General features: G+C 42.6%; 1 protein-coding gene across 24 annotated transcripts in view; it reads left to right on the top strand.

Moving 5' to 3' along the window:
- Window positions 1-19,374, top strand: part of LOC117778858 (receptor-type tyrosine-protein phosphatase F) — a 159,538-nt gene that overhangs the window by 36,940 nt on the left and 103,224 nt on the right. For 18 of the 24 annotated variants that reach the window (XM_034614712.1, XM_034614716.1, XM_034614709.1 and 15 more), the window contains exons 1-2: window positions 1,334-1,669; window positions 17,525-17,699. In XM_034614712.1, the coding sequence (XP_034470603.1) occupies window positions 17,600-17,699 (100 nt within the window). In that variant the 5' untranslated portion in view covers window positions 1,334-1,669; window positions 17,525-17,599. Of the gene's footprint in view, window positions 1-1,333; window positions 1,670-17,524; window positions 17,700-19,374 lie in introns of those variants that run through there. The other 6 variants (XM_034614719.1, XM_034614714.1, XM_034614722.1 and 3 more) reach the window with 2 other exon arrangements.

The raw sequence follows: 19,374 nt of genomic DNA, 5'->3' as shown, positions 1-19,374 counted from the left end.
TAAACTAGAATGCAAGTTAAAGATAAAACTGTTCTTTATCATGCTGAAAAGTCTGTTGTGTGCACAGATCCTGTAGCCTCCAGTAAAATGTCTCCCATTGTTAACAACAAAGAAAAATGTACAACACATTTCAGTTTGCCATTTTCTATTTGCTAGTTTAAGCCAAGAATACATTCAACAGTGTAGTAATGCTAAAATATTATTTTCCCGTTCAGAAAGTACCAACATATTATGATATAGTTGTTATGTATAATTTAATTATTAATGCAACACAACAATACTAAGTATGGCTTCATCTAAGAACATTGGTCTCGGTCTGGGTCATGGCTTGCAGCGTCAGCAATGCCACTGATATATTTAAAATAACATTGTTATGTGGAGGGCGAGTTACAGTCCACACAATATTATTGGGATAAATGAGCAAACCTCTCCCCAAGGTCCCGAGGCTCTGTGATCTATTAAGGCGCTGTCGTCTCGGATGGTGAATCTCAGAGAGTGAGGGTATTTTTTTGGGAAGAGAATGGTTGTGCTGACATCCTCTCTCAGTGCAATCCCTTGTCCTTATAGAGCGGAAGAAAAAAACAGCACCAGAGGCTGACTTGGCTGTTCCTCTGAGCTCTGTCATAAATCCGACTGAACATTTCTGAACATCTGTTGTGGATGATTAGCTCCATGGCTAGCTAGTTTGACCGCAGGGAGGGAGAAGCAGTGTGTTTGTGTGTGTGTGTGCGTGTGCGTGTGCGTGTGCGTGTGCATACTCAACGCCTTGCTGATTTAAGAATGAGAATTTTTGCCTGTTTATTTTCTTCCAACCTCTTTCGGGAAGAGAGCGAGAAGGCCAAATTATTTTTTGAAACTGTTTCATTAGCAACAAAATGTGGTGCTGGACATGTGTTGAATTGGCACGGCCCCCTGGGAATGCTTGAACGTTTCAAGGTCAAACTTTGTTAACCCCTTTGTTTCTGTGATAATGACATGGCAAATTGATTTTGAAATACATGCAGGAGTTCCATTTAAAATTAGAATTAGAGATGTTGGCCATGTCAGCCAGCCGTCAGGTTTTTGATTAGACGGCATATGAGCGTACATTAGGTCACAGTTCCCCCCTGGAAGGTGGTCAATAGATAAGCCTTAATGGAGTCTCTAAGCAGCGTGAATACATAACATCACGTGTACCTGTTTTTTTCTGCATGCAGGTGAACTGCAAAGTTATCTTTCATTGGTCAAGGTTCAAAAGGTAAGGCCCCGCAGCCTCCTCCCTCTCCACTCTGAAATTTGACTCCAGTGACATCACACGGTGGGTTTGGCTTCTTCCAGGCAGTCCCTGAACACCCGCTCAGTGTGTGAACAAGCTCTGCCTCTGAAGGATCTCTCCCCAAGCCATATCACTCTACAGCCACAGCTGGAAACATATTGCTGTGGGAGCCAAAAGACAGTTCCTGAAACGCTGAAAATGGAATAACTGAGCAGGAACCGGAGACTACTTTCTCTTAAAACACTTTTTTATAAGACGTCGTTCAGGGATAATCTTTCTTGGATCCTGCTGGATTGTCTTTTCTAGGGTTTGGATACTGCTTCTCTCTCTTTCTCTCTCTCTCTGGAATAAGAGCCTCACACTAAAAAGGAATAGGAGGATTTATTTATAAGTGGACCTAATTGATATGCATTGGTAAGTGTGAATTTTGCACCACAGAAATATTGCAATGTGCCAAAAAAATTTAAGTTATTGCTGCTCAAAAAACAAATGAGGCATGGGACGTTTTTTTGAAATTGACGGAGCTGCCCTCGACTCTGAACTTAATCTGTCTTTATCTGCCGGCACCACTGTGTTTTATTTCATCTTGGGATACACCTTTCTCTCCTCTCACAATAAAAGTAACAAAGTAAGTTGATGTGTTACACTTAAATGGTCAGGTATTTTCTTACTATTCTTTTGTCCCCTTGTCTTTTGTCCTTGCTCACTCTTGCTTGTTAAGCCAAAACAATAGTTTAACCTCGTCTAGGCTTAGCTCTATTGGCTGGCTCTCTGGCAAATTGCCCTGTCTGGTGCAAGCCCTCCCCTACGTATTCAGAGGACTTTGAATAGAAGGGCCATAGAATGTCCCCTAGCTACCGCTGCTAAGGTGAGGCTCCCTGCCGTTCTACTGCATTAGGCCTACACTAAGGCCAAACAACCTGTTTTTCCAGTTGTCTTTATCTCCCTGGGCAATCTGGAGGGTAAAGTTTCAGCGACAAGAATTCCAGCTTGAAGGAGACACTGAAAGGCTTTGAAATCCCAGATAATTGTAGAGCACAACTTTTGGAAGTCACAAATTATGATTTTCGGAAAAATGTTTGTGCCTTTCCAAAGGACAAGTACAACTTGCAAGTCCTGTTTCTTGAACTATCTAAAGGTTTAAAGTTGTTTTTCTTTTTCTGGAATGATCAGATGACTCGACCTAAGACACACGTAAAAACATTCAAGACTAACCAGCTCTAAATGTCCCCTTCGGCTTTAATTAAGTCTTAAAGCCCATGCATCTTCTTTTATTACGACATAAATCTTTAGCTATGAGAAACTTTTGCTCTGAGTTCATCTCGCTCGTAGACACAATAAATATGGCAGTTGTTGCACAGTACAAAGTACAAGCAGCCAGTGTCAGTGGGAAAAACATCCTTTTAGCAATTTGCTCTTTTCCATCAAAGGCGTCTCAAGTTTTCAAAGAACGTATTGTAGCCAACATATCTGTCTGGTTTTGTTTGGCTGTTGAAATTACAAGACTTCCCTACAGGTCTGTCTTACTGCAATGAGAACTTTGTATTTTCTCTTCTAGTCAAAGCAGAGCTTTCTTTCTTTATTGTTTATATATATATATATATATATATATTCCTTTTGAGTTAACGATTCAGTTTTACAAACCTCACTGTGCAACAGACCCTTTCAAGTCTTGACTTGAAGGGGTAACCCAGACTTGATTTTAAGTAAAGTAATCTTGAGGAAAAATTATTATGGACTCAAGTGTTAAGATGTCTGCTCAGCTGCTCGGCAGCATAAACAATCGAGACAAAAGACGGTCGGCCACGGCTATTTGTTCAAATAAAGCCAAGTCCTGTCCACACTTGCTGACCTGTAGGTCGTCCTCCTTCACCTCTACCATGCAGGCCACTGACCCTCCATTCCACTTTTATGACTGTGCCTCAGTCACTTCGTCACTGGCAACGCTCCAGAGAAAAATTAAGTGATTTCTTGGATGTGACCTGAGGAAATAACTACGGTCATTTGTGTACCACTGCTCTTTATTATATTCACTCAAACATACAAATTATCCTTCTCTTCAATGACTACTTTGGCTAAAGTCTTTCCTATTGAATTACCCAGTATGGAACAGTCAATCACTCTTTCTTCCCCCCATCGGATTGCTCAAAAGTAATTATAGGCTGAACATATGGATCTTTCCATAGAACTTGATTTCTCATCATTGCTGAATTGGGTGATGTGTAATGGCCTGTTAATGCATGATGGATCTTCTTAATCACTCTCGTCTCAGCTGGGACATGAAAGAGGTTGCTTACAATCACCGATCAATGTCTGTGAAGGCGATTGTGTCAGAGGAGCCAGACATTTTGTCTATGACGCATACTGTAAGTAGACAAAAAACCTTTTGTTGGCGATATTAAAGTTCAAAGCTTTGTCGTTGTAGTGACGTGTTTGTAAAAAAGTACCAGGAGAGTGGGACCTTTTTTTCTCCTTTCATTTGTCCGTGTGTCACGAGATGTTGCCTGATGGTGACAAGGTCGTGAGTAGATGTTTTATGATGACATGGTCTAATTGTCAATCCCCTGTTCTGTGCTAAATAACATGTTTATGCAGCGATGGGTGAGTGAGCAAGACTCGTCCCGTGTAATGTGCAATGTCACTCAGCGGCCACCGCCTGTGTGAAGTGTTGGCTGTGCTGATAGTCACTTTCTGGGCTCAGTTGTGACACTTCTCTCTCAAAGACAGTCGATCATTCATTGTGACAGGTGCTGAGGAGAAGGATTAGAAAATGGGGCTTTTTTTTTTCAAAGCACTGTTGTTTTGACAATAACACTTTTCCTCAGCCGCCCCCGAGCACAGAGCACATTTGATAGAACTAGGTCTGTGCTTTGACATCTACACTAGCTTGTTCAACACGGGTTAGGGCTTCGGCTTGAGATCATATCCAAATAGGTAGACAGGTTTATTTAAAGTTCGTTGATGTTATTTTTGTTGCCAATTAGGGATGATTGGAAATTGTCTTGTGAAAACCCACTATATCTGCGGGAGTGCAGCTTCAGCTCCCGTCTCTTTAAAGTGATATGAAAATAAGTGGATCATGGTGCTCAGGCTTAGATCATATTCAGCTCTTACTTTCCTTCAGCCCTCTTCATTTTTCTATTCTTCTATTACACATTCTATTCTTCTTTTTTAAACGTTTCTGTCTACATTTTATGCCTGGTTCTAGCCGGCCATCAGAGGTCTGTTATTCGCTCACAGCCTTGCACCTTCCATTTAAAATCTTAGCTCTATGCATTACAGCCATGAGTTCCTCAATGGGAACACAAATCCGCTTTGTCAGAGAGGACATTTCCCTCCTTGCACAAAACTCATTTCAATTCCACATCATCCCATTACGCCTCCACATTGATTGAAACAGCCTCCATTTTCAGGGGCAGCTGCATTTTTATGTGCTCTGTATGTATGACAAGGCCAAAGCTTGTGCTTGTGTGTGTGAAATGTGCAATGATGCAGGTTGGAGACAAACAGGGACCATGACAAATAATTCACAAATTCTGCTCTGCTTTAAAGTATTAGAGAGAACAGGAGACGACTTTGTGTCACTGTTCAGTGGTCACTTGCATGACACTGTTTACCTCCTTGGTGTTATATAACTGAATTACTGTAAGGCACCAGGCTAATATCTTATACCTTAAACTGTTTACTTCTGCAGAAATACAAGGTCAGCGTGTTTGCCTGTGGGCTGGTGTTACAATAGAATTAAAGGTTGCTGCTTTACCTTGGTCTTTAGTATGAGGGTATAACTGTGACGCTAAACTGCAGTAAAGCAAATAAAATTGAATGTAGGCATGATTTATTTGGTGCTTCGTTCTGGGAGTATCATCGTGTGGTTGATTTATACTTCTCCCTGCACCAGCACCCTTGTTTGCTCAGCTTCCCAATTTCTTCAAATGTCTGGCTTAAACATGACATTCTATGTGATTACTTTACCCGCTTTCCTCTGACTTTCTCCTGAATTATGACTTTTTCTGCCTCTCGCTGTCCATAAGATGGCATCAAATGGTCTTGCTATACACAGGCTTCTTTGTAGTCATACTAGCACCTGAGAGGACAGCACGCGTGTGGCATGTTTTAGAGCGTGACGTTCAGCATCAGCATAACATTTAGCTTGCGTTCGTCTTGCTGTTCATCCTCAAACACGGACAATGACTTTACCTCCTTCAGAGGTCCCTGGCTTGTTTTGGGAAGATGGATGGAGATTCATTTTGTTTCATTATAATGCCTGACTTATTTATAGCCTGCCTCTGCAGCGCCTGTTGGCCCACTGCGGCCCTGTAAGGATGCTGGGGGCTGAGGCGTTGATGAAACATTCCTGTGTCCAGGGGGTATTCTCTGAGGAGAGCACTGCTTGTTTAAGGGAGGGCAGCCGGGTGACAATGTAAGAACCACGGGCAAGGCCACTGAAATCTAATTCTACCAGCCCTGCCCTAGCTACAGCATTCCTGTTTGAGAGCTGTACCCTACCAAAAGTCTGGCACTGTGGGGGTGTCATGCCATGCAATGATACCTAACACCCCAGCAACACGGGAGAAACTATATAATTTTATCCTGTCCTATGAATGTCGTTATCACAAAAATAGCAAAAGGAAGAACTTGATTTGAAAAAATAAAATAAAATAAAAAGGCACTTTCATATTTTACTTATGCACAGTTTGGAGTTTTGGAGTGCCACAGCACCAATCCCAAACCTTTATCTGGATCTCCCCCTTCAGCCTCAGAGATTACTGCCTCACAACCCTGGAGCAGGGATGCTGTCTGCCTGGTAATTTGATGGCTAATCCCCTGCCTCTTCCCTACAAATCTCTTCCCTGATAAAGGGGTTGCTTCTACATTAGTAAACATGGGAGACTTGGCTGCACTGGCTGACTGTCAGACAAGGGGAATGGTTAAGGGAAGGGGAAGGAGAGAGATCACCAGTTGCCCCTTTTTAGTTAATAGGACAGGCCCTTTACATCTTGTCCTGTAAACTCACAAAGTCGATCTCTTTATACAAATGAGGTAAACGATGTATGTTTGCACGTGTTGGTTTTAGCATGACGAAAATAATCCCTTTGCTGAGTAACCTACGAGGCTGGTAGTTTTTTTTTTCTGGATTGTAAGTGAGCTGCCGGTGTCTCAAAGCTTTCGAGAGTCCATTGTTAATGCACATTCATTCGCTTTTTGACCCAAATATTTGATCCTAATGATCAGTGTGCTACTGTCACGGCTAGACACGATGGCTCACTTAAAAGGAATTCACTTCCTTAGATCTTTCTTCACAGGCTTACACTGGGCTGTGGGGACTGACTACATGACTGAGCACTGATAGATTCTCGCCTGTAGTCCTCATAAGACTTTTATTAGGAAATGTTAGCCTATGCCCCTCACATGGTTTCTGTTTTCTGGATGTTTGCTCTCCTCCTGTGATGGTGCATCAACAAAACACGAAGCCTGAGAATCAAAACTGATGCCCTGTGCCCAGACATGCTCAGCCAGGTTTAACTGCACCTGGCAAGATAGCGTAGAACCAATCTATGAAATAACTTCAACTTGATGACTACAACAGTGGCTGTGATGGCTTCTCATTTGTTGAGCTGACAGAGGCATTTTAGGCTTCAGGGTGGATCTGGTTAGGTGAGTGACGGGTCCTGTCCCTGCGTGTCTTTCTGTGTGTGTAACGGCCTGGTGTTCACTCTAATCAGTGTCAGTGAGTTAGATGATATGTCAGGAAGAATTTGGTGAGATCTCTGTTTTCAGCACATTGCCGACCAGCCAAACATCACAACTAATCAAATGAACTGCGGTGAGGACGCCAAGTTTTGCACGTTTGTCCTTTTTGGATTTTGTAATCAATTTTGCAAATGTGAGCGCCACACTTTCCAGACTCTTCTTACACGTCCTTGAACAACATGTATATTGGTGGGTCACAGCACAAGTTGATTTATTATTGAGGATTCATAATTAACATTTCAACATGTGATTTTATTGCTTCAAGTGACCCAATTTGTAAGTGTTACTGATTGTCCTTGAATGCCACTTGTTTTCTTTTTCGAAGATTAAATCTCTTGAATTGTTAAAAAACACAAAATTTCCTGATTGGATGAATTTTTACCGGCACTGAATCACTAAAGAAGCTCTTATGTAGATTTTGTATGAAGTGGATTTTCATCTAACTATTTGATTAGTCAGTAAAATCCTATGACTCTCAATCAACCCAGAATTTCTCTAACTGGATGTGTCCAGGAGATTTGTGTGTGCACGCGTGCGCATGTACGCTGTGTGCGTGTGTGTGTCTGTCTTGTTAGCCAAGCTACAGAAAAGCGACTCTACACTGGTGGTAATTGATAGTCTGGAGGCTGTCTCAGCTGCAGGTAAATCCTATCTGCAGCTGTACTGTGAGGCAGAGGGGTGGGGAAGGGAAGGGAGTATAAATAAGTCTTTCAAGGACTAAGGATTTCAGAATAACTAGAGGGATGCTAGGGGGGAGGACAAGAAGAGCAGATAGCATAGCTGAAAGACAGAGAGATAGTGGGAGAAATGTTTAATATGAGGTTTTCGTAGGCAGTTAAATTTTCTTCCGAGATAGCACCGGCTTAAATGTACATTGGGGCTGTATTTTCTCAAGAACATCGCTCTGAAGAACAGCGTATTAGCCCATGTCTTCTTTGTTCTGTATCCATTGCTTGCCTACACACAAAGCAAAGTGCAGAAGCTTAGAGGTGGCTTTTGTTTCCACCAGATTCTTTGAGTAAAATTAAGTCCCCCTGCTTTGTCAGGCAGATGTACAGTTGAGAGAAATCAAGAGGAAGTCAAAAAGAGGAGAGCCCGATGGGGAGAGATTGGCCACGGTGAGAGATTCATAGGTAGTAATGAGGGCGTTGGAGGAGTGCAGGTCGTCGTGTTGTGGCTCTGGCCTGTCAGTATAATGGACCTTGCTAGTCAGCGGGCAATCGATTGTATTGCTCACAACCTTGTCCTCCAGTTGTTCCTCGCTCTGGCTGTCTGTCAACCTGCCACACTGAGATTGAGGACGAGGCAGAATCTTCTCCCAGACGACAGATACAGTGTGCAGTTACTTTCTCATTACCTGTGAGGTGGCCTGGGGTAAGATGTGGAGGAAGGCAGGTCTGACTCCACATTTACAGCCAATTGACAGAAAGCCACCGAGAGTAGCATCCCAATTGATTCCTTATTTGTTTATTTATTTTCCTTTTTGCCCATGGCCAGTAACTATCAGCATTAGCGATGTCTCGAGAACCGATACATCTGCACCAAGTTGATGCTTAAATTCTACATCACAGGGGGGGGGGGGGGGGGCATGCACTCGAGTATATAGGTGTTAGTACATTGTGTGTGCAGCCCCTACTGTTTTCTTCCAGGCATTTTTGCAGGTTTCCCAGGGAATAATTCAAGGATTTTCATAAAGAAATTTAGTTTTAAATAGAGAGCTGATATCTATGAGTGTGTGCAATTCGGTGCAGATTTAAATAAAATTCCTTATCTAGTGAATTTAAATGTGATTTCATGAGGGGGCTGTCGGGCCCTGGTGGAAGTATGCGCTCTACTGAATGACATTTTGCTGTTGTATCCAATTTGGTTTTTGACAATCATAGAATTTCAATGGTATTTGTACCAACCACCAAATTTCTGAAATTTTGACATCCCAGTAATTTTTCCCCCCAGTAAATATCAGTTGATGATCAAATTTGTTGTTGCTGGATTTTCTATCCACAGCACCACATAATTATTGGATGAATGCCATTACTATTAAAAAAACAGTTTTCTGCAGACGCTCAGCGAGGACAGAAATGCCAACTTAAGAGTCTGCATCTTTAGTTTATTGCTCCATAGCACATGTGCAGTCGTTAGAGGCATTGTACTTGTCTGATGAACGTGGTCTAAGCAGAGACACCCAGCTTCTCGTGCCCTTCATCCACTAGCCCCTGCCTATGCCGCACTCATCTCTTTTACATTTTAAATCCTCAGGCCTCCGGAGAGCGATGGGGATATATGGTTCCATCTGCTCCAACAGACTGGCTCATGGCTCACACAAAGAGAAAGAGACAGAGAAGGAGACATGGCCAGAGAGAGAGAGAGGAGGAAACAGGGGGGATGGAGAGAAACACTGTCAGAAAGACAGAACAGCTTATTAGAATCAGCCTTTTTTCTCTAGTTAGACAGGGACTGAGAGGATAACTGCCTGGAATAGAAGGCAGGGAAGGAGTTGGATTAGGGCCCCAGGGATCCTCTTTTTCTACATTTGCAAAGGCAACTAACCCATGTTAAATCTGTTAGGACTTAACCGTTTCAGTATCACCAGTACTCTCTGTTCTTTGCGTAATACATAGGGGGGGTTTTTGTCTTGCAACAGCATTTGTTTGTGTACCTTTTTTAATTCCTCCAAACACGTTTCTCGTCAAGGGGTCCTCCTTTCTAAATCCGACCGTATGCTTTGCCTCAGACACCATCAGGCAGACTGTTTCTGTTTCTCACCGCAGATGCCTGATTATAGAGGAGGTGCTTTTCTCAGCCCTGCCTGCGTTAGTTCATCCCTTCCCTGTGTAAACACTAGGTTTATTCCTCTGTAGCCTTAAACCAGGGCGGATTTTGCCCCTATATTTATCCACTTCATCTCTAACTGAAGACAAACAATCCAGTATAGTATAACAAATGTATTCTGTCATGAAGTGGATGTAAGCTAGTTACATGACGTCGCCTCTGTGTTTAGTGGTTGAAGGGAATACGATTTGTGTAAAAGGATGAAGTGAGATAGTGAGCTGCTTTCAAGATTACAGTTGGACAATCCACCCAGTGCTCATGAATGAGTGAATCATCTCGACTATCTGATGAATAGTTAATAGTTGCACTCCGGCGAATCCATTCATTTCCACATTTGAAGTTCAATGGTCCAAGGTAATGGGTTCCAATCTCTGTAGAAATATAATAATTTGATCAAAACATAGATGGAATAAAGAGTAGCACATGTCAAGGTATAAAGTATAATTCTGTCAAAATACCTGAAATCAAATAGCATAACCCCCTGTTGTAAGACTGGACATGTGGCAGAAGGCTTTGCCATTTCATTTGCATCATTTTTCTGCAATGACTATGCATATTAAAGGAATAGAAAGGCCACAGGGAAAATGTCTAACAGTATACATCCTGAAATAGCCCAAGCCCCAGTGCAAAGTACTGTGGCAAACAATCACAAGAGTTGCTGCTTTGTCACCGAGCACTGAGGCCACAGCTTCTTTCACATGTCAGCCTCTGCAGGGTCCCTGCTGGCCAAAGAGCTTCTGTCCCAGGCCGTTACAGTCACTAATCTGGCCTGACACCAAGCTGATTTATAATACCCCCTACCCTAAGCACTGGCTGACTAGAAGTAATTGATTTAGAACAGTGTAGACACCTGCTGAAGAGTATGAAGCCCTCCGAAGCCCCATCCCATGCTTCCTCACAAAGTTAGGCTCGATATTCTCACCTCGATGCTACCTGTGAGAAATACGCTTAAAACTGAAGATAAAGGGAAAGCTTTCGCTCAAGTTGGGCAATACCACCGAGAGAACATACTTCACAGTGTGTTTACAGTTTGTATTGTATTCCATATCTTCCCATGCTCCGTTGTAGTTCTCCTGTGCCTAATTTTTCTAATATGTCAGCTCTCTCCTGCTGCTGAAAATCCACCCGTGATAGATCAGCGGATTGAGCTGAGCTCGAACAACTACCTGTATTTGGCCAGCTATTGATCTATGAAGCCCTGTATTTGCCAGTCTCTCTGCTCACATACCTTCACTGTTTGTCTTTTACTGGCGGAGACGAGGCTTTCTGCCCAGGAGGTGGCGAGGGAGGGGGGTGGCTGAGGTCCTCTCTTTGGTGTAAGGGGGGGGAGTCAGTGCCTTCTGTGTTGCCTGCCTAGTCATTTTATGGCACCATCTGTCCACGAGCAAACTGTCGAGTGGCGACGTCTTAGCCCATATCTCTTGCTTGACAGTGTGAATTTCCTTTTGATATATATGCACATCTGCTGTTGAGAATGCATCTCAGTTTATATTGCTAATTTAATATTTGGCCATAGCACATAACCACCCTTATGCATTTATTCATTTTTAAAATTGTGTAAAGTTAAAGCTAAAATAAAAAATCTTCTTTTCCAGTCTGTGAAGTAGGACAAAGCTATTGGCTTTTAGAAACCCTGAACTTAACTTAAAAGGACAGATAAGTAATAAAGAAAAAATGTATATATACAGTAATGATAATACCTATGAATATAAGTAGACGTGTCAAAGCAAGCCTATAGAGATGTCAACAAATAGGATGAATTGTATAAGCAACATACACATTCCATACAAAAGCCATTGGAGTTTAAGTATTGTTAAACCAAACTGGTTTATATTCTGTCGACATGGCTTCTGAGATTGGTATCACTTCACAATGAGCAGCTTCATACAGTCGATTGTTCCAGGTATACACAGCATTGCTTTTATTTGATGAATGTCTGTTTTACATTGAGTCTGCTTTTTGATTTATTGCAGGCCCTTTGCCCAGCACTTTGTAGTGCAAGCCATTTTCTCGTTGCTCCGCAGCTCGACAACTCCAATAATCACTCTCCAATAAATTCAAATGGAAGTGGCACTCTGGTATGTCTCTTCTACTCTGTGTAATACATATCAGAGTAATACATATCACCTTTCATTCCCAGATTGTTTTGTAGCCGCAAAGATTGGTAGCCCCCCAGAGGTGATTGTAAATCCCCCAGTTCAGTTCAGAGGTAATTTATGAAGGTGCTTGAGTTTTGTTAAATGTTCACTGGACCAGACTAAATGCTGATCGACGTCGAATCGCGTGGTTTTGGGCCAAAATGCCACGGTCTTTGCTTTCTGTTGAGAGGCAAGTTTGTGCCTGTATCAGGAGATTATCAGGAGCATGGTGCATGACGACTAAGCCCTCATGCGTCACAGTTGACGTCACAGTGCGTCATGTTGACTCGGTCATTTCCTGTAAATATCTGCATGCATTTCACATGGCAGTTGTAAGTTATACTTAATTATTGACGTGTCTTATTTTAACAACCTGATAGATTTCTGTGAGTCATCCACACAGAAAGACACTTTGCTCGTGTGATTTATTACCTGAGAGCTTTCATTGTAGGTCACCATAATCAGCACTCCCTACTTTCTATTGCTCAACTTGAGGATGTGCACTCGCCTGTTACAGGCGTCTTTCAGTTTCTCAATCTTCCTCTCGGCAGTAAAGCGTTAACAATTAACTCAGTGGAATCAGCTTGTAAACAGAAGTGCTGTAGAAGTCAATAGGTCTCAGGACATTACCCTTTGTTAGGTGGATTTCAGCATAGCTCTGTAAAAAATTCATGCACCACTGAGTATGTGGATACAGCAAGGCTTTTCAGAGTAAGAGTGAAAACCTAATTTGGTTACTTAACACTTTTCATTTTACAGTATGTGGCTCACTAGTTTGCAGCTATTCTCATGGGGTCTTGGGGTGTGCATTCGCCGCAGAGGTAAAAAAAAAAAAGGAGCGCAGACTTGTGAAGCTGAGACTTCTAGGGCATGGAGAACTAATCAAGGGCCAAAACACTGCTGTCGAAATTCAGCTTGTAACTGTGTTTATGGAGCCGTTGCAGGCTGTGCCAACACAAACCTCGCTGGTCTTGGTTTATCACCTCCAGAGATGGCCGTGATTAGCTCCACACACTGCTAGCCATATATCTCTGCTGTCCCACCTCCCCACGCTCAGGATGACCCATTAAATGGAGATGGAGAAAGAGAGACAACGTGAGTAGGAGGGATGGGAACTGTGGAGAGCAGAGATACTACCTGTAGTTAGTGTAATAGTAGTGTTTACTCAGCTTCTGCATTGTTGGTAGACTACTACCTCCACATGGGTGGCCACTCCCTTGCCTCACGCAAACACAGGGTAATAACTTGAATGACAGGCACCAGATGTGTGTGGCAAACAAGCAAATGGCATAGGTGTGTACTTTTCATTATACTCCCCACAAAAGCTCCATTGTCCTCTAAAGTTCACCGTTTGAAATGTTCACAATCCATTGTTCTGCTTTTAATTTGCTCACTAAACCTCTTCTGCCTGTAATGCTGTATATATAGAGCGTGTATGTTTTGCTCTGCAATATTGAGACTCCCCAGACACTCGAGACTCCAAAGCCTCTTCTAAAGGACTTGGAGAGTGGATGCCCTCCAGAGTGACTGGACATTTAGGGTTATTTCCACTCCTGTATCAGTTTATAACCTTCTCTTCTCTTCCACAGTGTCTTTGTGTTTAGATGAAACACTGCCACCACATAATACTCTCTCTTTCTCTCTCTCTCTCTCTGACTCTCTCTCTCTCTCTCTCTCTCTCTCTCTCTCTCTCTGTATATATATCTATATGTTTAGGATATATGATCTTGACATCTTGACAAATTGGACTGAAACCCCAGAGCTACACCATAAATTGTTTTTAGCCTGGTTGCAAACCTCTGAAACACCACATACATCTCACATTTTTTTGTATGGCGATTCAGAGTAATGATTTCGGTGCGGCTGGTTGTGAATGGCTGTTCCTTAACAGCGGTTAACGGGGCTACGGAGCTCCAGGCTTGAATTTATTTAACACATCCTCCCCTTTGTTTCGTCAATACATGTCCAAGGCTTAAGTGATAATGAGGTGGAAGGATCAAACAAATCTTTGACCTTGCCTCTTATTATTTTCCTATATTAGGGCCCTCTAACCTGGGTAGTCATCTAATTGGGTTTGCGTAAACAAAATATGTGAAAAATTCAGTTTTCATTTGTTTACCTTGCACACAAATCCAGGCTCAGCCACGAGTCCAAATTAGCATGCCATAATTTCTGCTGTTCAAATTTTTGAAAATATGCAGATCTTTGGCAGATGTTGTGAAACACTTATTTATAAAATATTAGTTTAGTTTGTGCACTACAGTTTTAAACTATTAATTAAGATCATCCACTGTAGCTGTAAAATAATTCAGCTCCTGAATTCATCCTGACTAATTATGCATTAGGGTCTGAGTCTCTGCAAGATAATCGGGACGATCGTTTTAGCCATAATTATACCGGGGTAGCTCTTTATCCCACACACATTTCCCTCTCTTACTCTTACACAAAAAAACAGGTTTCAGAATAAATCATTTACAAAACATCAGCATACACATACAATTTTCCGAGGGCAGACATCCACCCCTACGTGATCTTACTGTTTTTCTCTCGCTCTCCCACATAATGGCAAACAGCGTCTTCCTGTGCTCTGAGCCACTTGCTCCGATTCTTTGGATCAAACTGCACCATTTCCACATTGATGCCCTGTCCGTCTCTCCCCAGCTCCTCCACCGCAACACAAATGCACATGGGGGCACGCATTGTCCCGTAGTGTTTGTGTGGGTCTGGGAGGCACCGAGCTGCACTGGGATGAATAAGTAGCTAAATAAATAAAGAATAAACCTCGCTCTAGGAATTTGTCTCATTGAAGATGAAAAGCATCTCCCTCTCTCTGGCATCTGCTGTGAAAGATATCCCTCCACCGCCAAGGGTTTGGAGCACGGCAAGTAGCCAGCTCTATCAGCCTCGCTCACTCTATCTACCCACCGACGTGAACCAACGCAACACCGGCATACATATAAAATGAGTGTCAAAACACATTTTTCAGCCAACAAACTTGATGTGAGTTGTGCTCATTTTGCAGAGCTAACTTAGGGCATAAACGTTAAATAAAAACGGGGCCTGAATGTCTTAAAATCTGTCTGCAGAGTGGGGGTGTGATCCAGTTCTTTGGCTCCCTGACCAGGGTTTTTGTTGATCTTTTTTCTTCAACAGACTGCTACAGCTTAACACACCAACAATGAGCTGCAGTCTCATTATCAGTGAAGGTGAAGACACGGATGGAAGGTTTTTATCTAGAGGTTTTAAATTATTAGTACTTCTGGAAAATCTACATGCAGGGAAGAGTGTAATACTGATTGATAAAATCACAGCATGAACCTTCACTGACAATAGATGATGTTGGCTGCCAACATTCACCGTTTTAAATTCATTAGATGCAAGGTAGGATGCTTTGGAAATAGGTTCGGTAGACTTGAAGCCTTGAGGCCAATTCCTGTAAGTATCAAACAGTGATGAAGACGTAGCCGTCAATGATACCCGTCTGCAGCTGCTCATGTGAGGAATTCTCATCATCTCAGCCATGCCTGTCTCTTCCTTTGCCAAGTAATTAAGTAACTTCTCTTCAGATGAAGACAATGAAACACGGAACGGTACATTGTTACATAGCCAATGTCAGCCAACACCTGTTTACCAGCTGAAACATGGGGAGTTTAGCATCAACTTCAGCAACAGCAGTTTAATTTCTTCATTCTCCAAGATCGGTTTCTTGTGGCCTTAAAGCAAAGTCAGTGTTCCCCCGTGTTTTGCTTCTATTTCCATCACTTCTTTTATTCTACTCCGGCTAGCATGCTAACCGGTTAGCCCTGGCGCATCTTGTCACTTTCTGATAGTGAGTCACTGCAGCAGCCAGTCCGCCCTCAAGAAGAAACGCTGCTCAGAGGGCGTGTTGTAACCTCTTTGCCTTTAAACGCAGAGTCTGCTGAAGCTAATGGCAAGTGACCATCACCACCACCCTCTCCCGGCAAAAAAACAGATTTGGCGCAGAAGAAAACGAACATATAGTGCCTTTACGATTTTGCGCTCCCAAGAACTATGCCTCACAGAGTGTTTTCTTTGTTTCACAAAGAGGGTGGTCGAAGAGGTGCCCGGTGTGTTTCCACATCACGCATTGAAAACACCACGTGAGTAATGGGCTGCTCAACACCTCCACAGGCTTAAGAATGGAAAGGTTTTTTCCACTAGATACTGGAGGCATTGTGTTCCTGACACTCTAACTTATTTAGCTGAATTGAATAGACCAAAGCTGACCGGCCACCCAGCAAGCCTGGAGATATTGCACATTGTGAGCGCCTCTCTTTCTCTTTTCACAAATATCAGTATTGTTCAGGCACCCACTATAAACTGGGCAGTGAAACTGAACAGATGAGCTGAGAAAGTCTTCAATTCCATTCCAAAAGGCCTCTTGTAAAAGCTCTGTACAGAATCATTGTCGTGGAGCCCTTGAAGACAAAAGTAGGGTTACTTTGAAACTTTTAAAACTTTTCTCATTTTGGTTCGTTTTTTTTTCTGTTGTCTTCTGGAGATACTGCTTTAATTCCATCAAAAGAGAGATCTCTATCCTTACCATACAGTGGCCTGCTTGACTGCGTTATGATGACTCATCACAGATGGCCATGGGCTAGAGAGTCGGGATAAGAAATTTAGTTAGCTGAATTTATGGGGATGCACAGTTACTTTGTTTGTAACAGCATTAGACATCTAAACTGCAGGCTACAACAAACTGGAGGTAATTTATCTAAATCTTATCAGTGGGCTTAGTCATTTCCTACACTAAATCCAATTTCTTAAAAGACACAGAATCGGTGCGTCTGTTTTGAGAGATGGCCTTTGTTTTTGTCTCCACCTTCTACTTAAAGTGATGGAGATGTGCTCTCTGTTTTATGGCTTGGTCAGTTATGGTTAATTTGTCGTACACCTGCTACTCCTTTGTTGACCAGTCTTAGTGTGTGTGTCCCCTGGGCTGTGTTGCGTGCTTGTTTATGAATGCATACATGTCATTGAATGAGATCATGGCACTTTGTTGATTCGAACCCATCTGGAAGACACAGTTTCAATTTCTTAATGGGGAACATTGAGTGGGCGGCGGTCCCCTGGGACTAATGTTGAGGAGGTCCTCTGGGTTTTTGACTGATCCTCACTGGGAGAGGATGACGGAGAAGCTTAATCCCGCGTCCTGACCTCCCCTTTGTTCCTGTTATTTCTTCCCATGAATTCTCGCTGTGGCGCTGCACTGCATATCTTCTCGAACTCTTCTGCTGATGTAGTTTTTGCGTGTTACATTCGCTTCACATGTATTTTCCTCTGCCCCGAGCAGGGTTTTGTTGTGGTTAGTGGGTGCCTTGTTTATCGCGACCAAAGATCCCCAGTGTTGTGCGCTGTTGTTTTCTTTACAAGTATACAAAATTCCAGTCTGCTTTGGTTCTGCCTTGCGACTTGTTTTTGATATTTTCTGCTTTACCGTGTTATTATGTTCATTCAAATATATGCAAATGTAGGGTGAGTTTGAATACTAATGTTTCCTCTCCTTCTCTGCCTGTGTTTGCTCTCCCAGGTGTTAGTCTTTGATCCTGTCGGAGTGGGACGCATCGAGCAAGGGACTGAGGAGGGAGCGGTGCCAACTTGGAACATGGTGCCTAATATTCACCTGGCAGTGCCCCTCCTGCCCAGAGGGGCGTTGCTGTTCCTGCTTCTCTTCAGCTGCATGGTGTTCTCCTCTGTGGCAGAGAGTAAGTAAATTCATTCACAAAGGAAATCCTTAATAAGCTTAATAGGCTTAATAAATTGCACTTTGCACTAGTTTCTTTTGACAGGGACCAACATTATCAAAGCTAAACTTAACCCACTACATCATATTAATAAGTTGCCTATGACAATCAGGTTTGTTCATCTATTTGTTTGTTTATAAATTAGCAGGATTACGCAAAAACTACCTAATCCATGACATTTTGTGAAGGGGTACAACCCAAGGAAGAAACTGTATAATTTTTGAGTGGATCTGAATAAACAGGCAGATCCAGGATTTATTTTTACTTTCTTTAATATTGAGAGATATGTATGCACTCCCTGATTGCCATTCTAGTTGTGGATTCATGCAAATTCAAAATAAAATATAGATTCTATTTAAATTAGGTGTCTTTGGTGGATTCCAGGCGAACAGAAATATCTCCCCCTCCAATGCATGCCCCAGAGTATAGAGAGCCTTAGCATGTGCACTAAAAATAAGTGTACAGTGCATGCAGTGAAGCTCCATCGGCCTCTGTGCTCGCCTGTCAATCTGAACGAAGCTTTTGGCTGGAAGGAGTACTCTCAGAAAGATGTCTCGCCATCCCCGTGCCTTTGGGTCTCAGGGGTAGACAAGAGGCACGGCCCTGCCAAAGACGGGGTCAGGGACAGAATTAATTCAACACATGACCTCACCTATAGTGCTGTCACTGGGTCACTGTAATTCAATTATACCCCAACCCCTCCCATTCCTCCAGCCCGGCCACGCCAACTGCCCTGTCCTCTCGTACATGGGCCCAATAGGATTTGTTTTTCCGTACCCTTTGCCTCCTCTCACTCAGCCCCTTGTCTCTCGCAGTGTGTCTGGAGTTTTGCACAGTTTAGAGTCGTGAACCTGACCTTGTAGAAATGTTTTGCTCTCCTGTCTTTGTTCTGGTGGTTCAGCGAGACTGTCTTTGTTCTGCTCCAAATGGGATTAGACCAAATCCGACCTTGACTGGAGTAGTAGTGGTCAAGTAAGACGAGGAGATTTGCCCTGAGATTACTTCATACCTAGAGTTGAAAGTGCCATGTATCTGACTCATGTACATTGGCAGTGCCTTTTCCTGTGCACTCAAAACCATAGTAGCGTGTTGCTAAACCTCTGATTCTTCCCTGATTCAAAATAACAAACTCTGAATCGCTAAAAAATTCACATTAAGTATGAATTGCTGATGATTAATAATATTTAACAAAGTAAAGGAATAACTGCAAGATATTCTTTGGGCTATGAATAAGTGGCATCCTGCTTCTCGTGACAAAACAAATAATCTGCAAAAAGATCTGCGTAGTCAGTAATTCATTTATTTATTCACTCACCATATTTATTGTCATGTTATGATGTGTACCTGTGCTCCTCTTTACCTTCATTTTAATTGCCACCAAGGGAGGAAACAAAATTGATTCAGCTGCATTTGCTGTTTAGAGATTATGGAGGAAAAGGTACTGTCAGGGGCATGGAAGGTTCCAATACATTATTTAAAAGTGCTGAGTCTCAGATGCACAGTGCACAGTTTGGATGCGACCTTGATTATTTAGCTGTAATGCTATTGGGCTGTTTTTAATCTATATTGTGCGGATATGTCCGAAGTCAATTATTTTTGCAAAATTGCAGGACTGCTGAAGTTATTTAAATTATGA

Source organism: Hippoglossus hippoglossus, chromosome 17 (assembly GCF_009819705.1).
Source record: "Hippoglossus hippoglossus isolate fHipHip1 chromosome 17, fHipHip1.pri, whole genome shotgun sequence".
Taxonomy (NCBI): Eukaryota; Metazoa; Chordata; class Actinopteri; order Pleuronectiformes; family Pleuronectidae; genus Hippoglossus; species Hippoglossus hippoglossus.
The sequence above is the reverse complement of the archived record's forward strand: the minus strand, read 5'-3'. Positions and strand labels throughout refer to the sequence as shown.